This window comes from Nuphar pumila, chromosome 12, assembly GCF_984573655.1.
Source record: "Nuphar pumila chromosome 12, dmNupPumi1.hap1.1, whole genome shotgun sequence".
Classification (NCBI taxonomy): domain Eukaryota; kingdom Viridiplantae; phylum Streptophyta; class Magnoliopsida; order Nymphaeales; family Nymphaeaceae; genus Nuphar; species Nuphar pumila.
Window position 1 is genome coordinate 9987954 of NC_143260.1, and position 24294 is coordinate 10012247.

General features: G+C 38.1%; 1 protein-coding gene across 1 annotated transcript in view; it reads left to right on the forward strand.

The window, feature by feature from the left end:
* LOC149819945 (rho GTPase-activating protein 6-like) overlaps positions 1 to 24294 on the forward strand; it is a 51307-nt gene that overhangs the window by 25584 nt on the left and 1429 nt on the right. Inside the window, exons 13-20 of the mRNA XM_089982772.1 lie at positions 5755 to 5973; positions 7459 to 7785; positions 7987 to 8036; positions 8414 to 8474; positions 8574 to 8657; positions 21384 to 21497; positions 21581 to 21750; positions 22316 to 22385. Of these exons, the coding sequence (XP_089838898.1) occupies positions 5755 to 5973; positions 7459 to 7785; positions 7987 to 8036; positions 8414 to 8474; positions 8574 to 8657; positions 21384 to 21497; positions 21581 to 21750; positions 22316 to 22385 (1095 nt within the window). The remainder of the gene's footprint in view (positions 1 to 5754; positions 5974 to 7458; positions 7786 to 7986; positions 8037 to 8413; positions 8475 to 8573; positions 8658 to 21383; positions 21498 to 21580; positions 21751 to 22315; positions 22386 to 24294) is intronic.

Sequence of the window (24294 nt, forward strand, 5' to 3'; positions counted from 1 at the left end):
AGTATCTTTCTATTTTGAAAATCAAGTTTTTGCAAATCCCAGGCACGTTAGCTCGACAATCCAAACATGACCACGACGATGAATAGCAGACAACTGAAAAGAGTACTAAATCCTTAATAAAAAGTCACTGTACAAGGAAAATCAACAGGAGGCCCAACCCCCCAGATTTAAAACAAAAACCCAAAACTGAAAACCCTGCAACGACATCCATAAGTCTGGAAGGAAAAGTATAGCCTCGAGCCACGTCGCATGCACCATTGACTGTCTGTCGCTGCTACTCATCACCTGCCCATAAAAATGGGTCAGTCTCGCGAAAAACTAGTAGGAGTATAAAAAGAACAAGAACAACTGGTAGGTAAAGCAGTTAAGCATATCATAACAGCAATAATAAGAAAAGATATATTGCACATGAAAACTCACCCGTATGCTAGCACGTAATACCACAAGTATGCAAAAACAACAACTGAAGGGTGAGCATGATTAATTTGGTTATCACTTGTTAATCGGCCATGTGGGTACGTACATGGCACACGAGCCGAAACAGTCGAGACCAATCCGAGGGTTCATTATGTCATGTATCTTAAAATACCTCGGTTGACTGACTGAATTCTATCCTAAGGGGACGACCGGTGGTCGAGAGAGCAAGCCCCCAAAGGCCCAGTAGGGATGCATCCAACTTCTGCAGAAGTGTTAGGCTATCTAGTGCAGCCTCTTTCCCCTAACCTCCGATGACCGGGGAAGCCGAGTCTTTTGCCCGTAAATAGTCATTAATGGTTTGTCCATCGGAGTTGGTACCCTTCGTCCTTTCTCTTGGCGAAGCTAAGTCGAGTCAAGCGCAACAGGGGTTTCTTAACCGCCGCCTCATTCTTCTTGCCCTGGTCCATTGGACCCAAATGAGCATCTTGCTTGTGAAGGCGCCTGAGACCCTTTTAGGTGTATTCTCAATCAGTATCATTGCACAATCGAGGCCTAAAATTCCTCGTGGTACTCCTTGCACCGTGCCAACTATATTAGCGCTGCAATAGTACCCAAAAAACCAAACGTTTGCCCAAACTCAAGAAACAGCAGCCCTTCGTGCAACAAGGGTCTTGTCTCGAGTTAGGAAAACCAGTATCTCATTTCTTAACTCATTGCAGAGTTCGAACGTTGATACTTGCGTTCTTACGCAAGGCTAAGCTCTGCTGTCGAACCCTACCAATCCATGGTAGGTTTGAGACTACGACAATAAAAAGAAGAGTGACATATATATGTATGAAATAGCAGAAGCAACAACAGATGAAATCATCAGGGACCAGGATCGTGAAACCGCGTCCTGGAAGTAAAAGACAAGAAAGGAAAGAGTAAAAAGAAAAGCCTTGGCATATATAGCGTGACGGCAACGAAAAGTAAAGTGCAGAAAGAAAATGAAACCAGGATCGTGAAACCGTATCCTGGAAGTAAAGGACAATAAAGAAAGGTACACAAAAAGGAAAGCTTTGACACATATAGCGCGACGGCAACGATAAGTAAAGTGCAGGAAAGGACGTACATATATACTATATGTAAATGTTTTAATTTATTGGTTAAGTCCTTTGTTTTTAGCAGTTCGTTGTTCCTGTTCCTTTTTACGCCACCCCCTGCCTAGAAGGGGTGCGGGGGTCTATACGCTTGCGAGCGTAAGTGATCATTGTCTCGGGATGCGTAGCACGAGAAGGCTCTGTGGTGCAACTTGCAAAGCTACAAGAGGTCGATATGCCATAACTCCACGAGGAACGGGTCCGGTAAGACCTGCAGTTGTACCGGACCCCAGAAAATAGGGGACAGAGGCAGCAAGGCAGGGGAGGGAGCGGAGGTTCCCTGCCAAAACCACCTCAAAAGGAAACAGGGCAGGGGACAAAACCCCCTCCTGACGGGAAGCAAAAGGGAGAGCAGGGGGAGCTTCGCCCCTTGCTGGAAAGCACAAGGCAGGGGCAAAGCCCCCTGCCGAGGAGCACAGGAAGGCAGGGGCTCGCCCCTGTCGGAAAACATAAGAGGGTAGGGGGCTTGCCCCCTACCGGACAACACAAGGCAAGGGGCTCGCCCCCTACCGGAAAACACAAGGGGGGGGGGGGGGGGGGGCTCGCCCCCTGCCGAAAGGCACAAGGCAGGGGGGGCGAGACCCCTACCGGAAAGCACAAGGCAGGGGGGCGAGCCCCCTGCCGGAAATCGCAAGGTGGGGGTGGGGGGTGACCCCCTGCCGGAAGCCACCATCTCCTCTTGCCGAGGCTGCAGGCGGAGGGGTTCGCTCCCCCCTCTCATGCGGGAAACAAGGAGACGAGGGAGAGGGGGACTCACCTAGAGGTCGCCAGCGGAGGCAGACAGTGCCGGACGGAGGTGGGTAGCGGGCGTCGGTGATGGCAGATGGCAGGGACGGTGACGACTGGAAGGAGGTGGGGGGAAAATCGGGGCGTCGGGGAGAGGAGAGGCGACGGGGAGGGGAAAGCATTTGATGCTTCCCCCCCCCCCCCCCCCCCCCTCCCGCCTGCTTCATTTATAAACAGGAATAGGGGGAGCGGGCGCCGCTCGGTAGGCCCTTACGACCTACCGATAGCCGTCCTCTCACGGGGCTCAGGTTCGGTTCGGATCCAGATTCGGGATGATTAAATTTTTTTATTTTTTATTTTGGTTATTACAGCTGAAGGTTACATACTACAAAATTTAATACAAAATATCTAAAGCCAATGAGCTGCCAGATTTTGCAGCAGGATGTAATGATCATGGATAATACAGCCTTTCTTCAGGGATGACTAGCTTGGTTACCATTCTAAAGTAGCTCAGTTACGGAATTAAGAGAGAATAACTAAAAGAGCGGATGGAAAACCAAGTATATATGTCCTTACCAGGGGGAAAAAGGGGCCTCGCCCCGTTTGGACCGATGTTCGTATCTTATTTGGTTCTTTTACATGTAATCAGATATCCATCAAATCCTGATGTTTGTCTGATTCAATAGCAAAAAATTAAAACCATATATGCATCCAGCAATGCTCGATTAAAGTATTAAACTCGGCTTAGACCAGTAGAGCTTAATGAAGAAACTCGATTAAGCTTGGTTAATACAGTCTTATAATGATGAATTTTAGCATATATACAATTTTTTTTAAATGTACTCACGATAATTGTTTTTTATTTTATTAGTGTTACTGTTAACTTTTAAAACTTCAAAATTATATATATATATATATATATATTTTTTTTTTTTACATTTTTGCCCCTGCTGCACCCCCGCACCCGGGTTTTTTGGAAGTGTCGAATCCCCGCACCCGCACCCGCACCCGCACCCGCACCCGCACCCATGTGACATAGCTTTTTACTCTTAATATGATGCTCCATAGCAGTGGCCCACATCAAATAGTTGTAGTCGTTTAGCTTGAACGCGTTCACCGTCATGGATTTTTTTTTTCCGCCCATCTTGATAGAGAGAATCAGGGCTTGTGGAGGATCTTTTTGCAACTACGAATTTTAGAGAGGCTTTACACAATCCCAAGAGCCTTAGTCTCTAATACTATGTAATGAAACAAGTAGAATTACAATAGAGAACCCACTAAGGGCTAACAATAAACAAAAACGTGCAAAAACACCAGTCCACTAAGGGACGATACAATATTTGAGCAAGAACATTCACAAAAGCACTACAAGTGCACAAAAGAGTCACAAAGGTCAAGCACAACACAAAAAACAAATATGTTTACTTGAAAAATGCTTGGAAAAGCTTTAGAGGATACAAGAATGAGAGTACCTTTAAATAAGCACTCGACTCAAATGGTCTGGTCCAACTAGCTGTTTGATGACCAGCCCCAAGGACTATAAATATAGCTGTTGGGATCAGTCCAACGGCTAGTTGGACTGGCCCAACATCTATAACATTAAAAAAGAAAGAAAATGAAAACAATAAAAAATACATATTCTAAGTCAGACCCTAGAGGGTTGACACCTATTACATAAGTGAAAAGACTGAAATACCCATAATGGGTATTTCAGTTTACATATAAAAGCACTGTGAATATATATATATATATATATATATATATAGAGAGAGAGAGAGAGAGAGAGAGAGAGACACTAGTAACAAAAATGAATAGTTTGATCATTTTTATAAAACTGTGAAGAAATGCTATTTGTTAAATTATAAACAAAAATAAGAAAAGGGGTAAGCCCGCAAAGTTTTACGATGCCAGCTAAGTCACACGGACTCAGCTAAAAGGTCGACGCACCCGGGTCGACATGCCCTGACATGGGTGCGGCTTCGAACACGGGGCGGACACGGTCAACTAAGTGTCAGACTCGGTCAACGCACCGGGGTCGAGCCCGTCCACATTTTGGACTCGGTCAACTTTGACCGAGTCTATTTTTGTCCATTTTTTAAAATTAATTTGGACTCGGGTCGGGTCCGGACCCGACCCAACCCAGATCCAAGATGGTATCACACTCACAAGTTTCTTTATGTGTTATATTTTGGTAAGTTTGTGTTGTTACTTCAATAGAATTACTTTTTTATTTTTGCTTTAAAATTTACAGTCTTATTATTGTTATATATATATAGCCGTGTCCCCGTATCCAAATTTTTTGAAATTGCTCCGCACCCGTACCCGCACCCATGTGACATAGGCTGCCAGGACAATGACCGTAAGTACAGCAGGCAGAGCCATCACAGCTAGGTCTGTGTTCCTTGGGGTGGTTCCTCTGTGTGAATATCAAAGAAAAAATGGAAATGGGAAAAGGGATCATATGGCAAGTAAAAAAGCAAGAAAATAAAGACATTCTGAAAATTGCACTGGTGCTTTTCCATGTGTTTTCCATTATATGTATGTATGTATCTTAGGGTTAATATTTGTTGCTATTTAAGGCATGAAAGTATTGAGTATAAATCACCTTTTCATATTTTTTAGTTTTGGTTTTGTAAATTGGTTTTGTGGATGTAATCTACAAGGCTTGTTTGGTAAAAATTAGTTTTGAATCATGGGATCATGACATGTAAGCAGGTGTGTTTAATGGCTTCAAAAATCAACTGCACACAGTGCACGAAAACTTTGTAACTCAAACAATCATATTTTTGGATTAAAAAAATCTGATCAAAGGTTTGATCCCATCTATATGGTCAGATTGAGTCGATAAAGCTTGAAATTATGATTTCCAGCTCATCAGTTATGTGCCTTGAATAGCACCAAATATTAACCCTTATATATCTGCTAGTGTTAGTATGACAATGTTATTGTTATGAGTTGTCTTATGAGAAATTAACAAAAGCACTTCTGAGTTTTCTCTTGCGGAAATGTTAGAAAATTTAAAGGAATGTAAAAGTCAAGAAATTTGCCAATCTGATAAAAAGGCCGAAAATTGTGAAGAATTAAATTAAAGGTACCTTAAGAGTATGTATTTAGTAATTCATTCATTACTTTATGAATTAAGCATGAATGTATTTACCTTGTAAAATGAAGCATGTAATGACGTGTGATTTTTGAAAAATTTAGGCCCCATTTTCACAAATAATCTGAAATATGGAATTTTGAACAGTTGATAAATTTTTCTCATCCCATCATGGTTTTTGAATCAAACCAAAATCTGTGTTGTGCTTTTTTTAAAGGAATGAGTTTTCATAGCATTGTTATCTAGTGAAAGGTTGGACCATGTGACACGGTAGATTTTCCTTTACAAATCGTTTTGTTGTGATACCATGATAGCACTATTTGTTTGTTTCATCTGACTGCTATCTTTCATTTTGTTCATCAATTTTTGTAGGAGCCACTGAATATTTGCTTCCCCTCAGCCAATTATCAAATGGAAGATAGTGGCAGTGAAGATTCAATAAATGATGAACATGTGAAGGTACATGATGATGTGTACCATGATTCCCAGCATCATACTGATGAAGAAGCAGCAGGACACTTGGAGCGCATGGATAGTGGCAAGTTCAGTGGAAGTAGTGGAAATGATGTTAGTGATCTATACGACTATAAGGTGTTTCTCCCTCCCTCTCTCTCTCTCTGCATATCTGTGTGCTTGTGTCGATGTTATGCATGTATATGTGCATATCTGCGTACTTGTGTTGATGTGGAATTGTATCATCATCTCTTCATCTTCTTAGCAATTTCATATTTTGATCTTAATAAAGATCAAAAACATGACTAGGTTTCACCATGTATAGAAATTATGATGATATAAATGGGGTTTACTTTTTATTTGTACATAAAGTTATAAACCTATTCTTATGTAATTTTTCACTGAAATACAATGTTCTTGCCATTCTAATCATTATCATTTGCTATTTTGGATTTTTATGGTGCTTTATTACTTTGTCAATATCACAATTTTACAGCTAAGTTCTCTTTATGACAATGAAGTTTACAGGTCATACTAATTTGTTGATTGTGATGCTTAATATAATAGTTTGATGACCCATAAAAATGTATCTATTTTATGTAATTCATATTTTTTGGTACTTAGTTACCTAATTGTTACTTATATGTTAATATGTATTACCTAATTGTTATTTATATGTTAATATTTTATGTTCATAGACATTTTGCCATTACATACAAGTCTTTATTTATGTAGTATATTTAGTTAACAAAACCTAATCGAGTCATACAGTTGTCCTGGGATTCAAGACCAAGCAAGTCGAGACACCTGGTTTCACCAAAATACCTAAGGAGACTGTGTGGTGGTACCCTTGTGTATTTTTGCAAATTTGCATTGTTTAATTGCTTTTAACTGCTGATGGATGGTTTTTCTTCTTAGTCTCTGTCAATGATAATTTTTTTCCCCTAGGTGCATGTTGAACTTGCATGTTGTCAGTCATCCCTAGAGCTTATAGTATCTATTTTGGATACCTATCATAAATGTTACGTGTTTTGCTGGAAGCATGATGGTCAGCCATTGAGATCTGATTTTGGAAGATAGAGGTCCTAAAATGATAACGATATATACATAAATATTGTTTCCATTGTCAAAGGATGAAGTGGGCACCCTAAAGTCCTGTATGTATGTGGTGTGCATGCGTGGGTGGATGGATGGATGCATAAATGTACACATGCATGTGTGCATGTCTCTTTGTAGGTATGTACCACAATTGGGTCAGAAATTTTGATCTTCGCGATGATTCAATCTAAATGTTGAAGTTATATAATTTTGGAAGGTTATGCCAGTTTTGATCTCTAGATAATGGTTAAACTAGATTTTTTTTTCATTTTTTCTTTGTTGACTGTTTCAGTAAGGTGTCACGATATCATGTTTTTGTCTTCAGAATTGTTTGGTGCTCCCTGTGACAATTGCATCCTGCTTATGCAGCAATACGACCATCAGTTAATACCATATGTTATGTTGGTTTGGTTTTCCTTATTAATGGAATTGGAAACTAAACAGATTTCCGTTCATTTCTATTATCATCATTCCGTTATGGTTTCATCAATTTTATTGTTGAATGTTGTCCATGCTAAAATGCAGGTATTTGAAGGAGCTGATTCTGATGTTGAATTTCATAAAGAATCTCATGCTTCTGAAATGAACAGACTAACTTCAAGAGAGATCAACAGTGATAATAAACTGCAGGGTCCAGCAAGTAAAAGCAAAGAATATTTCCATAGTGACAAAGATATTCCTTTAGCAATACCTAAATCTGAATCATATGTATCAGAGGGGGATTTTTCTTCTTCAGTAAGTCGAAGGCTTGCACCCTGTGCTGAGCATGAATCTTGCATGGACAAGCCAATGAGCAAGATAAATGGATATCTGCCCAGCACTAAGCGCTCAACCTTCTGGGGACGTAGTGGTGTGAGTAATCAGGCATTTTTTCTGTTTATCTTTTTGGTCTGTGATGTCTACTATTTAGTTCAGTTTTGACGAATATCATATCAAGGATCCCAACTTTCAATAACTTTTATTAATTCCTATTCAAGTTCTAAGAATGGTGATCTAACATTTTTCTTATGAATACAATTTTAGTTTTTTGACATCCTTTTATTACTTTTTCAGGTGAAAAAAAATCTTTCTATGGAATCCGTTGATTCACCTACCGATGAAGAGTAAGTGATGTCTCTCTCTCTCTCTCTCTCTTACATATGGTTTTGTGTGTAAATGAAGTTAATGATGAATATATGCTAACCAAATTAAAATAAAATGGTTGATATTTTTATTCATATGATACAGATATTCTAATATTCTATCTATATTTAACTAATTATGGAAGGGCATATCTGCAATATCAACACATGTTATTCTATGAATATATTATTTTCAACTTTGCATCAGTTGATAACTTGTCATGTTTAATATGAAAATTTAATTAATTCTTGAATGTTTAATGTTTTTTATAGTGATTTAACTCCATGTCTTTTGTGTTTAAATTATCTTATGATCTTTTTCCTTCTTTAGCTTGAGACATTTTTCTTTCCTTCCATAGGCTTGTAATTAGGAGGCTTGAAAGCACAAAGAATGAACTGCGTAACAGGATTGCAAAGGAGGTATTTTCATGACGGTTCTCATCTATTTTGATTGGCTTTCTGATGTGTTGAAGATTGGATTCATGATTAGCTTGAATGGTGCTATTTTGCCATATGCAGGCTAAAGGGAATGCCATTTTACAAGCAAGTTTGGAACGAAGAAAGCAGGCTTTACATGAACGTCGTTTAGCACTTGAACAAGATGTATTTAACTCTTCCCTTCAGATAAAATATCCTTTAGGTTTTTTGAATCATTGAGTTGGCTCTAATTTTTCCATATCATGTGAATAATCTTTTTTGGTCTTGTTTGTTTGATGAAGGCAAAAGGATGGCTTAACACTTCTTATCAATCAAGAAACGACTTTGGCATTTCCATTCTTCCATTATATTCAATTCTTTTCTTGTCTTCATCAGCTTTTTCTGTGTCGTTTGACAAATCCTTTCCAATAATAAGAAAATTTATTAAGAAAGCAATGGTGAAAAGTAGTCACTAAGCATTACAGAATCTGAGGAACATAACTTATTCATGAGAATATCATGGTCCTGCCACGTAACTGAAGCACATAACAATACATCAGACTAGATGTGCTTATGCATAATGACCAGTGGAGAAATATTGTCCTTAAACAGCCTATTATTGCTTTCCAACCAGTTGTGCCACCAACAGGATAATAGCCTCCATCACAAAAGATACGAACAGTTACTCCTCTTAAACAATGGAGGGCCTAAGGCAAGGTCCTTAATGCAGAAAACCTCAGGCACATGCAAATGTAAATCTGGCCAGGCCAATTTGAGTAAGGCTTGGAAGAACTGACAGTTCCAAAAATGATGAAATGTAAATTCCTCAGCTACTAGACACATACTACATATACTAGCTAAAGATTCTTTTTTTTCACTTTGTCCTGAAGCAGAAATGAGGCAAACATTCTTGCCTTGGGCGAAGGTCCCCAACCCCTCAAGACTCTTTTAGAAAAGAAAGTCATACCTGGTTCAAGGAGAGTCCTATAAAATGAAGCAACAGTAAAAGCAGAAGATTGGGAGCAGGACCAAACCCAGGGTTACCGTAAATGCTATATGACTCGGGAAAGTGTGCTTCCCCTAAACGCGTTTTGGAAGCACAAAACACGATGTTTCTGAAATGCACGAGGAAGCGACAATTTTAAATGGGAAGTTCGCTTCCCACTATCGGGAAGCGAGTATCCTTTTTTGAGGGGCTTAGACAGTTTTAGCTTTCGATATCAAAAAAATAAAAGATCGCTCACTGTCTCTCTGTTTGTCTCTCTCGCTCACTTTCTCTCTGTCAGCATTGTTCTGTTTTTTTGTTATTTTTGTTTAATTTGACTAAAATGGTTGGTCTAGCTCATGCTAGGTACTGATGTGCTTTTTCTTGGTTAGTTTTGCTTGTGCTCTGATTAGGTCATCATATTAGATCAGTAAAAAATACTTAGTTGTATGGATCCTTTTCTTTTCCTTCATTTTGAGAAAAATCCAGCAATTTTGACAATGTGTACTGTGTATACTGTACATTGATTGTTCTCTAAGCTGATTTAATGTTCTCCTTTTATTTGAGAATTTGGATGTTGATACTTGATAGCAATTATCATTTTTTAATCTTGAAAAGATTTACTTATCCTTATGGTCTCATATAATGCCTCTTTTTTTATATCAAATTTATTAGTTTTTTTGATGTATTATTTATTAAATGCTTGTTAAATGGTTGTAACAGGAATATGAATTATGAATTGTGAATTTTTCTTCATGTATTATTTATTAAATGGTTGTAACAAGAATATGAATTATGATTTTTTCTTGATGTATTATTTATTAAATGCTTGCAGCGAGATAAGCCTAGTAAGACATGGATGGAGGTGATAGGAAAGGATATGAATGTTGGCATTGGATAAACATGATTGGAGGAAAAGGATTCATGTGGAAGACCCAGAATGATTTTCTTTTTTGGTTCATATCTCCGGCCTCAATTGTTTTGGGATGAAGGCGTAGTTATTGTTGTGTTGTTGTTGTTGCAGCGAGATGCATTTGTTAAATGATTGCACTTGCATATATGATTCAATTTTGAGCAAGGCTTTAAAACCCGTGACTCGGAACTCGACTCGTTCTTTATTGACTCGTGACTCGGCGGGTCAACTCGGTGACTCAGACCGGGTTTTGTTAACTTTTGATTTTAAAAGAAAAACAATATATAATTTGTTTGAAACCATGTTTTTGAGTAAACATAGTCTCCAAATGTCTGTAAGAATATAAAAACAACTGCAAAGAGCTATAGAGGTTTGCTTGAATAATTGAATTTGATATCTATATAAGCACTTTGACTAATTCATGACTTGAATTAGAGGATTTGGTCACCATGAGTTCAGTCTGCTACTACCTAGGGTTCCTAAAATGGCCAATCATATATGCTAGCTTGTTTTAAAAGTTTTAATTCCCTCTCTAACAAATCCATAAATGTAAAAAAGGATATATGTGCATATTGAAAGTTTACAGAATGCCCCATATCAACATAAATAAGCAATTTTCTCATGTATAAAACTATGCAGGAAATATATTAATGGCACAACTATAAAAAGACTACTAACATTTGAATATGTACAATGCTTGTTCACATAACAAATGGATGATGAAACCTAAATGTGACTTCCCATAGGCACAATTGACCCGCCATATATAGTGAGAATCATTTCTTTAAAATATTTTGCTAGAATAAGTTGATAACACAGGGTGAACAGTAATTCGAACAACATGGCGATTTTATTCTATGGATTTAAATGCTTTTTTATCTTTAAATGATTTTTATTTTCTTTTTTATACAAAATCTGGGGGTAACCTTTGTTAAAATATATGTACTTATATATTTCGAAACTGTAATTTGAAACTCAAAAAACAAATTTCAAACATCCCAAAACTCGCCCGAGTCAAGCCGAGTCAGGCCGAGTCAAGCCGAGTCAACCCGAGTCAAGCCGAGTCAGGCCGAGTCAAGCCCGAGTTTTGGCAAACCAAGTTTGCCTTGCCGGGTTGACTCGCTGGAGGGGCGAGCCGAGTCAACGAGTTGACTCAGCGAGTTTTAAAACATTGATTTTGAGATTAATAGATCAACTTTAATGTTATCTACTCATGTTTTATTTTGTCCATGATAACATAAATCTTATATTTTGGTAAATTAAGAAAAATATAATTACATTTTCACTTTCCTTTGGATTCCTATTCGCTTCCCTTTCACTTCCCACTCGAATCCTAGGTAGCTTCCCTCTTCGTTTTGCCTTCGAATCTTGGTTCGCTTTCGGTTCGATTCTTAGGTTGCTTCTGGTTCACTTTTCTTCTCATTTCCGTGGTGATTCTCAATTCGCTTCCCCGTCGTTCTGCGCTTCCTGCTTAAAATTTTAAAAGTGTCTCGCTTCCCGCTTACTCGACTGGCAACTCTGACCAAACCACTTTATCATCATTGACATTTGGCTGAACACAAGATAGCATCTTCATGAGTTTCAACCAGGCTTCAAACTCCCCATCCTTGAGGTTCCTCTTAAAGTCAACAGACCGCCCAATCCAGCTGCATGAACAATGAGAAACTAGTGATTTGGAGGGTTGCAGTTGTTAAATTGTAATTCCAAATCATTGTAATGCTCATATATATTTTTTATATATATAAAGAGAGATACATATATATTTCATATATATGTACATGTATCTATCTATATATATATAAATATTTATCAGTCGTAGGGGTATTTTAGTCTTTTTCTCTTTTTACGCATATTCATCTTTTTGAATATGATTGTATATTTTGTACTTTTCTTTTTCTTTTTTATTTTCTTTTAATTTTGGTACTTTGTGTACCTTGGGGGCCCTACATATAGTCGTTGGTGTAAAAGTATCTTCAACAAGATACTTTAGTCGATAACGCAACAACCTTAAGAATAAATGTGTGAACATACACACCCAAGAACACTTGTGCACAACAAACACAACACACCGAATCACAAATGTGCACTTGCACCCATAAGTTTCATAAACACTAAAGAGGTTGGGCTATAATCCCAAATCCCTTAAAGAAATACAAGAGGAGCTGCCCATATATATAGGGCTTTGGAGGAGGCCTTGGGAGGGGCTCCACATAGTCGTTGGAGCCCCTCCAACGGTCACAAATGTGACTGTTGGAGGGGTCCAACGACTAGTGGGTTGGGCCCCTCCCAATGCATGTACAATGCATTAAATGCAAAAGCAAAAATAAATAAAGAAAAAAGAAAAAAAAATACAAAAAACATATGTGTAAAATTCCTAAACTACCCTTACTATGACTATATATATTTTATATATATAATTGGTAAATACATATACATATATTATATATATGTATATGTATTACCTTATATATATAAAATATATATACGAAATTACAAGTTTGATTACATAATTTAACACCCCCCCTCAAACTTAGGGCAAGATGACCGATAGTTTGCCAAGAAGGAAGTTGAACCGCGGAACGCACAAGGCTTTAGTAAAGAAATCTGCCAACTGATATTCGGACGTGACATAAGGAAGATCGATAACTCCTCGGAGATATGCTTCACGAACATAGTGACAGTCCATTTCGATGTGTTTTGTCCGTTCATGAAAGGTGTGGTTCTTTGCAATGTAGATTGCACTTTTGTTGTCGCAGCATAGCTTGGTGGGTCCTTCAATTTTGATCCCCATGTCTTCTAACTGTTGGTGAATCCAAACAATCTCCATGGTAGTAGTGGCCATGGCACGATATTCAGCTTCAGTTGAGGAGAGCGACACCTTTTGTTGCTTCTTGCATCTCCACGAAATTAGTATGTCTCCTAAGAACACACAAAAACCAGTGGTGGAGTGACGGTTATTTGGGTCACCTCCCGAATCAGAGTCAGTATAAGCAATCAATTTTAAGTCAGAAGAAGAGGACAGAAAAACTCCCTTATTTAGAGTACCATTTATGTATCTTACGACCCGTAAGATGGCACTCATGTGAACGGATGTAGGCGCATGCTGAAACTGACTTGCAGTATGGACTGCATGGGATATATCTGGTCTGGTAATACTCAGATACATCAGAGATCCTACAAGCTGTCTGGAGGGTGTAGGATCCAACAGGGGAACTCCATCATCAATTTTCATCTTTGCTCCTACAACCGCAGGAGTTTCACACAGCTTCTCATCTGTAATACCTGACCTGTCAATGATCTCAGAAGCAAGCTTAGTTTGAGATAAGAAATATCCTCTAAGAGAGTATGCCACTTCAATTCCCAAAAAATAAGTTAAAAAACCCAAGTCAGACATTTCAAATTTATCTTTTAAGATAGATTTTATACTTTTAACCCCGTTAGAATCACTCCCAGTGATGAGCATGTCATCAACATACAGAAGTAAAATTACAATCCCTGCATTGGATTTTCTAACAAATAGAGCAGTGTCAGTAAAACAAGAGGAAAAACCATTCTCAATCATAACAGAGTTAAATCTATCATACCAAGCCTTGGGAGCTTGTTTTAGGCCATAGAGTGTTTTCTGAAGACGAAGCACCTTTCCCTTAGGAGTCTCCATTCCAGGAGGAGCATCCATGTAGACTTCTTCGCTTAAATCGCCATTTAAAAAGGCATTTTTCACATCCATTTGATAGATGTTCCATTTGTTGATAGAGGCAACGGTTATAAGACATCGAACAGTGACCATACGAGCTACAGGAGCAAAAGTTTTTTCATAGTCAATACCATATTCTTGACTATATCCTTTTGCAACCAAGCGAGCTTTATACCTTTCAAGGGATCCATCACTTTTAGTTTTTACTTTGAAAACCCATCTGCACCCTATTGTTTTCTTGCCTTTAGGAAGATTTTGGAATTCCCAGGTTTTGGCTCTTCTCAGAGCCTCAAGTTCATTGTCCATGGCATTAATCCATTCAGGGCATTTACGTGCTTCTTCAAAATTTCTAGGTTCTATATAAGAGTGGATGGCACTAAGGCAGGCTCTATATCTTGGGGAGAAGGAGTCATAGGAAATGAACCTAGAAGGAGGCCTTCTACTTCTCTCAGTTCTACGAGGGATCACTTCATTCTGAGAGGCACTGGGACTGGCATCATTATATCTGTCAAGAGCACTCCTAAAGTTGTTTTGATCTCTATGAGAGTAGGTGATAGGGTCTCTAGGTAATTCAATAGGTTGATGTGACGAAGGAGACAAGGAGATGTTTTCCTCGGTTTCAAGTTCATTTGGGTTACTTTGATCTGACGCATTATCACTAGTATCATCGTCCTTATTCAATAAATCAAATAAAAAAGAATAATCCATATTTTTATTATGGGGGTCACAACGTTCAAATCCACTAACATTTTCCAAAAAACTCACGTTCCTGGAAACATACAATTTATCACTTTTGATATCATAACAACGAAACCCCTTTTGGGTTTCAGAATAGCCAAGAAGGGCACAAGGAATGGCTTTTGAAGAAAGTTTGTCATTCTTATCAGTAAGAACAAAACACTTACACCCAAAGACCCTTAACCTACTATAATCAGGTTCCTTATCATACAGTTTTTCAAAGGGAGAAATTTTGTTTAAATTTTTCGATGGAAGTCGGTTTATGAGATAGACAGAGGTAAGGGCTGCCTCAGCCCAAAGATTTTTTGGAATGTTTTGAGAAATGAGCAAAGTCCTAGTTGTTTCAATGATGTGCCTGTGTTTTCGTTCGGCTAACCCGTTTTGTTGAGGGGTTTTCGGACATGATTTTTGGTGAAGAATTCCAAAATTTTCAAGATAACTCTTAAATTCATTTGAGAGGTATTCTCCTCCAGAGTCAGACCTAAAGATTTTTAAACATCCATTGAATTGATTTGAAATCATCATGTGAAAACTTTTAAAGGTTGAAAAAACTTCATGTTTATGTTTAAGGAAATAGATCCAACAAAACCTAGTATAGTCATCCACAAAGATCACATAATATGAAAAACCTCCTTTTGACATTACCGGAGCCGGTCCCCATACATCGGAATGGACAATTTCAAATGGTTTTGTCGTAAACATGGATCTTTGAGGAAAAGGCAAACATTTCATTTTCCCAAGAATGCATTCATTACACAAAAAGTCACTTTTACAAAGATGTTTAACAAAAGGCAAATACGAGATTTTAACAATATTGGGATGACCCAATCTCTTATGCCATATATGAATGTCTTTGTTTTGGACGACGTTGCAAAATTGACTCTTGGGAACTTGAAGAAAATCTACGTAGTAGAGGTCTCCTATTCTAGAGCCTTCCCCAATCAATCTCCCGGACTGGCGATCCTGTATCCAACATTTATTAGAAGAAAATTTTATATCGCAACCATGGTCCGAGAGTTGGGAAACGGAAAGAAGATTTAGGTTAAGGTTTGGGATAAAACGAATTTTTGGAACAAAGAAGTCTTGTTTTTCAAAATTGCCTATTCCTTTAATCTCAAGAGATGTACCGTCCGCGGTTGATACAAAAGGATGGAAAAGCATTTTTAGAAAAATTTGAAAGAGTGCAATAACTAGGGATCATGTGAAAGGATGCCCAGGAATCTAAAAGCCAAGATATCTTACCGGGGGAAGAGGATGACATAGCGGCTCTGGAAGTACCTCCCTTGAGAAGAGGTTGTAGGGCTTCCACGATTTGTTGAAGAGAAAGAGACTCACTTGATAAAGAGAGTTGTTCTTCAACTTGAGATGCCATAGCCGTTGCAATCAATTTCTTCCATTTAGGACACAAGGGTTTGATATGTCCGGGTTCTTTACAATGATAGCAAGTTACTTTGCTATAGTATCTTTTGCCATACCGATCATTTCCTCCTTGACCTTGATTCTTGAAATGAGGAGGTCTATAGGTCCTCATGTTATTTCCCGATCTTGACACGGCATTAGCCATTTCACCATCTTCTTGAGTAGAGGAAGTAACAAGAATGCTAGGATTATTTTTGCTAATCCCCATACGGGTTTCTTCACCACTTAGCTTGGTGATAACATCTTCGAGTGAGGGGGATGTGAAGGCGGAGAGAAGAGAGGACCGAACTTGTTCAAATTCGGGTCTAAGGCCATTTAAAAAATTGAAGAACCGGTCTTCTTCAAGTTGTTTGTGCCTTAATTCGATTGCCTCACCACTCCATTTAGGTTCAAGGATTGCGAGCTCGTCCCAAATAGAGGATAATTCGGCAAAGTACTCCCGAATGGTCATGTCATTTTGTTGGAGAGTCAAAGCCCTCTTTTGGAGAAAGTACTTGTGGGATAGATCTCTTGAGGTGTACATTTTCTCAAGATATACCCAAGCTTCGGAAGCCCTTTTAAATTTGATGATGTTGGCATTTATCTTGGTCTCAACGGATGAGAAAATCCAAGATAAGATCTTGAAGTTCTTCATTTCCCAATCATCATGTTTCTTAGAATACTCTTCAAGGGCCTTTTGTCTTTCATCCCCTTCAAGGATCTTAATATCCCCTCCTTCAACAATGGTAATTTTGGGTTCCGGTTCCGGTATGGATCCATAAACGTAACCCCAAAGCCCCTTTCCTTTAATATGGGCTTCCATATTACCGGCCCAAACATGATAGTTTGAGCCATTAAGCTTAAACCCAAGAGAGAAATGGGAGTCTTTTTCGCCCATTAGAGAGGAAAGAATGCAAGAGATAGTATGTACCTTAATTACTTTTTGCGTCTTTCTTGACAAAAGAAGCTCCTAAAATATTGCCCGAAGAAGATGATCCTCTTTGATTTCAAAAAACTTGGAGGCACGCTTCTCGAGGAATGCAAAAGAAGGCGAGTCGCAATTCTTCTTCTTCAACGAGGCTCTGATACCATGTAAAAGTATCTTCAACAAGATACTTTAGTCGATAACGCAACAACCTTAAGAATAAATGTGTGAACATACACACCCAAGAACACTTGTGCACAACAAACACAACACACCGAATCACAAATGTGCACTTGCACCCATAAGTTTCATAAACACTAAAGAGGTTGGGCTATAATCCCAAATCCCTTAAAGAAATACAAGAGGAGCTGCCCATATATATAGGGCTTTGGAGGAGGCCTTGGGAGGGGCTCCACATAGTCGTTGGAGCCCCTCCAACGGTCACAAATGTGACCGTTGGAAGGGTCCAACGACTAGTGGGTTGGGCCCCTCCCAATGCATGTACAATGCATTAAATGCAAAAGCAAAACTAAATAAAGAAAAAAGAAAAAAAGAAAATACAAAAAACATATTCTTGAAAAAGAATATGTGTAAAATTCCTAAACTACCCTTACTATGACTATATATATTTTATATATATAATTGGTAAATACATATACATATATTATATATATGTATATGTATTACCTTATATATATAAAATATATATACGAAATTACAAGTTTGATTACATAATTTAACAGTTGGGCCCCTCCAACGGTCACATTTGTGACCGTTGGAGGGGCTCCAACGACTACATGTGGAGCCCCTCCTAGGCCCACAAAATTCTTTTTTGTTGCTCTATAAATAGAGTCATTCTAGGTTGTTGCATCGATTGTAAGGTTATACCGGGAGAAAGTGTAGTTACACAACATAGAGTCTTAATTTTAGATCTTAGAATTAGATAATGCCGCAAAAGAGATAGACATATGATAGATCTTAGAATTAAGTGGTGGGCACTAAAAGGAGCTAAACAAGGAATGTTTGTAGAGCAGGTAGTTAAGAAAGTTGATTGGTGTCTCGAGGATGATTCAAAATCAATGTGTAATAAGATAGTGGATGACATGAGAAAGGTGGCTAAGGAGGTATTGGGTGAGTCTAAAGGCGGTGCACCACTATGTAATGATACATCATGGTGGAACGAGGATGTCAAATTAGCTATTAAGGTTAAAAGAGAGTGGTATAAAAATCTAATTAAGAGTCGTGATAATGAGAATTTGGAGAAATATATGATAGCAAAGAAGGAAGCTAAAAAAGTAGTTCGAAACGCGAAGGATAAGGTATATAAGGAGGTTTATGACAAGTTGGATACCAAAGAGGGCGAGAAGGATATTTATAGGCTTGCAAAGATGAGAGATAGAAAATCGAGGGATCTGGGTATGGTTAGATGTATCAAAGATGAAACACAAAGGGTTTTAGTCAAAGATGAGGAGATTAAGGAGCGATGAAAAGATTATTTTGATAAGCTATTTAATGAAAGTCATGCTCAGGATCTTGGAGACTTCTCCATTCCTTTTCATGAGATGAATCGTGACTTCATGCGCAAGATTCAAAAGAAAGAAATTGCAGAGGCTTTGAAGAAAATGAAATAAAAAAGGGCAGTTGGCCCAGATGGTATACCTATCGAGGCTTGAAAATGCTTGAGAGAGAAAGGTTTAGAATGGTTGAAAAATCTTTTTAACAAGATTTGGCGGACAAATAAGATGCCTAATGAGTGGAGGAAGAGTACTTTGGTGCCTCTATATAAAAATAAGGGTGATATACAAGATTGCACAAACTATCGTGGTATAAAACTCATGAGTCATACTATGAAACTTTGGGAGAGGGTGATTGAGTTTAGGTTGAGGAAGGTTGTCATGATATCGGAGAATCAATTTGGTTTTATGCCTGGAAGATCAACTATGGAAGCTATACATCTTCTTAGACAACTTATTGAAAGATATAGAGAGAGGAACAAAGATTTGCATATGGTTTTTATTGATTTGGAGAAGGCATACGATAGAGTACCTAGGGACATTCTCTGGTGGACAATGATGAAGAAAGGTGTTTCTCTCAAGTACATTAGTATAATTAAAGATATGTACGAAGGAGTAGTAACCAATGTCCGCACTTGTGGAGGGGTGACAACCAATTTTCCTATAACGGTTAGGTTGCATCAAGGATCTGCTTTAAACTCTTTCCTATTTGCTATAGTGATGGATGAGCTTACGAGATCAATTCAAGAAAATGTGTCATGGTGTATGTTGTTTGCTGATGATATTATTTTGATTGATGAGTCTAGAGCGGGGGTTAATGTTAAGTTAGAATTATGGAGACAGACATTGGAAGCAAGAAGTTTTAAGTTGAGTAAGAGTAAGACAAAATATATGGAATGTCAGTTTAGTAAGCAACGAAGTAGTGATGGGAGTGTAGTGAAGCTTGGTGAGCAAGAAATACTGGTGGATGATTGTTTCAAATATTTGGGATCTATCATTCAAAAGTATGGAGAAATTGATGGAGATGTAAATCAGAGGATAAAGGTTGGGTGGATGAAATGGAAAAGTGCAACTAGTGTGTTGTGCGATCGTAGAATGCCATTGCGATTGAAGGGAAAATTTTATAGGACGACTATTAGGCCCGCTTTGCTATATGTTACGGAATGTTGCCTGCCAAGAGACATCATATTCAAAAATTGAGTGTAGCTGAGATGCGTATGCTTAGATGGATGTGTGGAAATACAATAAAAGATAAGATTCGGAACGAGGAGATACGTAAGAAGGTAGGTGTTGCACCCATTGAAAATAAGATGAGAGATAATCGTTTACGGTGGTTTGGACATATTCGACGAATTCCTAATGATGCTCCAGTTAGAAGGATGTGGAAATGAGAAAATATATTAGTTAAAAGAGGTCGGGGTAGGCCTAGGAAGAGTTGGATGGAGATGATAGGAAAGGATATGAATGCTTTGAACCTCACCGAGGACATGGCATTGGATAGAAATGATTGGAGGAGAAGGATTCATGTGGAAGACCCAGAATGATTTTCTTTTTTGGTTAATATCGCCGACCCCAATTTTTTTGGGATGAAGGCGTAGTTGTTGTTGTTGTATAAATAGAGTCATTCTCTTTGTATTTGTAATATGCTTGGGTCAAAGCCCAAGAGATTAATAAAGTGTTTTCTATTCTTTTTATGCCTTTTAGCATTTGTGAGATTTAGTGGGTTGTGCTTTTGTGCACAAGTGTTCTAAGAGTGATTATTGTGCATGTGTGCACGTGTTCATCATCAAGAATATTAAGGCCTTGATCATAGTATCTTGTTGAAGATACTTTTACAGCAGCCACTCTAAACAGTCCATGAAAGGCAGCCAAAACTGGTGCCTTCATACACAGGGATTAGCCCAAAAGGAACCAATTCTGCTGGAATAGGGATTTGAAAGGATGCAATGCCTCCAGCAAGTCCTTCCAATTGCCAAATCCTCTCTTTCATTTTCTCTTAACCTTTCAAAGTTCACCTTTCAAAGTTCACCTTCCAACCCCATACCTACTTTTGATGAACTGGGTCCAAGGTTTTTCCTCATCACTTAATGACTACCACCACTTTCTAATCAGATTATAATTGAAGATTTTTACTTTGTTAATACGGAGCTCACCCATGTTGCTCGGGGCTGTGACTGGATTCCATTTCCTTCGGCACATCTTTATGCTTCTCGTTTTGTGAGGTTAGGTACTAATCTTCAACTGATGTTCATAAGTTGTCATGCCCTTATAAAACCACTCTCCCCCTATGGAGAAAATTTTTCATTGCTAATGCCTGTGCAACATAAATTTATTACTTGCTCTTCATTATCTCACTTGTCTTCATATACTAGAATGAAATATGAATGTTACACCTCTCCAAGTAACACAAAACCTCTGTTGATTACAATAATTCAGTGATCAGATGTTATTCCCTGCCCCAATAACTATGGTATTTGTACTTCCCATGAGGCTCCATCATAGCATGCTTAATTTTGTAAGGAGCCTCTCCGTGCTTGTGATTCTATGAATCTGGGCCCCTGCTAAGGTTAGGGTGTATTCTTGAAATCGCTAAATTCAGAATCCTTACTTTTTTCGGTCACTAAAGATACTGATTGTTTATCTCTTGAGGCATTCTTTTTCACGCAATCATTTGTCAGTATTTTTGTAATCAGCATTTACTCCTACCACATCGTTTTATTTATTGGTGTATGTTCATTCTGATAGGTTTCAAGACTACAAGAGCAGTTACAAGCTGAAAGAGATCTTCGGGCGGCATTGGAGGCTGGGCTGAGCATGTCTTCTGGGCAGTTTTCTAGTTCACGTAGTGTGGATTCAAAGGTTTGTACATGGAAGTTTGTTATGTTTTTATTGCTGAATTTTATTGATTAATCACAATTTGATGATGGTTTCTTTTGCTGAAGACAAGGGCCGAGCTTGAGGAGATTGCTCTGGCAGAAGCAGATGTTGCAAGGTTGAAGCAAAAGGTTGCTGAACTTCATTTGCAACTTGATCAGCAACGTCAACATCATTTTGGGTCTCTTTCTGATGCATATGATCAATACCAGCTCCTACAAAAGTTTCAGTCACAACCGTGAGTTCTCATCCTTAATTTCTTGTAGTTGGCCTTTTTGGTTTTTTGTAAGAAAAACCTTGAGGGATGTGGATTCTATCCTTATTTAATTTCTCTTTTCAGTAAACAGTATATCCCTTTTTCAACTTTAGCTGCTCAACGAGATGCATATTTAACAGAAACACTTGTTGATCCATATTATATATCATCAATGGAATTCTTTTATTTTTATGTTCTTTTGTGTAAATAGTAAATGAATTTTAGAAACTGGGATGGCATACCAAAAAAAAGGTAGGAATATGTGGTTACCAATCCAAAAATTTCTGCAGAATTAAAACCTAATATTTTTGTGTGTTTTGGACAATTTTCCCCTTTTATCATGATGTCCGCCGCCTACAGAAACATGTACTTTTATACTCCGTCACATGATTATGGCTATAGATATGGAATACAGCCATTTTTATGTTCTCCAATACAACTATCATGAAAGGAGATACAATACACAAGTAAAAATGGATTATCTATGTGTCTTATAGCTTTGATTTTTGTTAGTTTTCTTTTTGACATTAAATATGTCGTGTTGCAGGAAGATCTTTCAACAGGATTTTGATTCAACTCTTGCTTTCTGTAATTATGAAAGGGCACAGAGAAGTGAGGTTGTCGATCTATCTCCAAGTTGCTTCTGTGAAGTTTATTTTAACAACAAATTTGAGTAATCTTTTATCACCTTTATGGCATTTGATTGTCCAGTTTACCTCATGATTAAAAAATACTGCTTGACAAGCTTTCGGGAATAATGTGAAACTTTTATGGCTTGGACCTCATTGGTTTCCACATAAACTCTTAGTCATCTCATGTTTGCAGTTCTATTCTCTACCTTTTCAAATGTCTCTCAAATAATTTTGTTTGTAGGATTTCCCAGGTTATGATTTTGTTATTCCATGATGGAATGCATGTAGGTCATAAAAAAATAAATGATATTCCTCCGTTTCTGCAAATGCCTTGTTTAAAATGCCTGAAAGTTGCCTATTAGAACTAGGGATGAGGCTTGGTCTGGTGCAATTACCTATACCTTACCGATAGCTCTGGGGGAAGTTTCGAATCTAGAACTAAAGATAATTATTGAAATGTGCACGCATTCAGGCATCCTCACACACTCTCACACCACCTACTAAAGTCGGCAACCAGCAGAAATTCTTTTGAACCTATCTCAACCATGAAGTGTAATTTTATAGGTCCTAACTGCTTGTGTTTTGTGAATGGTAGAACAATATAGGCCACAGAATCTCATGGGATGGGCATACGACTGTGGAGGAGGGGAAATGTTGCTACTGATGATGACTAGCATCAAGGTGAATACTGAGTTCGAATGGATGCATACTGGGAATACGGGTTGTGTTTGGTTATAGACTTGTAGTTTTCTACTAATCTGGGATATGTTACGGCGCAAAATATATTCCACAGAACTGGGGATTTAAATAAGACTAAGAAATTGTGAAGTTGGCCTTCTCTTAATTGGAGAAGCGATTGCCTCCAAATCGTTTCTCAAGCTACATGTTATATCAGATGGCCAATTAGCCAGTACTTCAATAAAGAAATTATGGTAAGAAGATTGAGTGAAATTAGTTTCTATTTGCATATGGCTGATATGTCCATGCAAACTTTAGAGGGTGAATTGGCGAGTTTCATATTTGTCTAACTTGTGCACGTCTTTTATGCTGTTCTCTCTTTTTTTTTCAATTTGTATATGCACATGTTTTATCCTACTGAATAAAGAGATATAGATAGAATATTTGGGATCATAACAAGGGCCTTAAGTTGGTAGAAATGATTGAAAAGTGCTTTCCCATGATCATCCAGAGAACACTGCTAACAGTTCATAAAGTAATATTCTTATCTCAGACCACGTCATTTGTGTGCTTATTACACTTATGTTGTTGACTCGTGTCTTTTGGCCTTTTCTATAGTTGCCTGGTGATCATACTGAGTCAATGCTGATATGCATTTCATGGGTGCTTAATCTTTGTGATTGCCAGCTTCATATTCTGTTAATCTAATTCATGTTTCATGGTGCTATAATTCACATATGTAGTGTCTAGCTTCGAGGGTAGGCATCTTTTGTGCTTGTAAAATGGTCCATGTACAAAAATCTGGATATGTGATGATCCACTGGTAAGGTTTTGGAGTTCAAATACGTAATTGTAGATGGTGTCTGCAGTAACTTTCCAGTGCTTGATGTGAATCCAATTGTTCATCTATGGTGCTGGAAAAGTTCTTGCTGCAATTCTCTATGGCATTTGCAGGCTTGAAAGTTTTGAATTTCTCTTTCTTGAATGTTTCTAGTATTTTCACATCATTTACGCTGTTGATGATGCAAGCATCTGCTTTATCCACTTTGTGCAACAGATTTTTCAATTCATCAATGACTGGAGAGAGTAGAGACATTGTGTAGTTTCAGGACAAACTTGTTTTGAGAGTCCGTCTCGGTGTTTGTTAGAAATCTTTAATAGGCTATGGTTTCTTCTGATGCAAAAGGTGTGGACTATCTATTATAAGTTCTGTGTG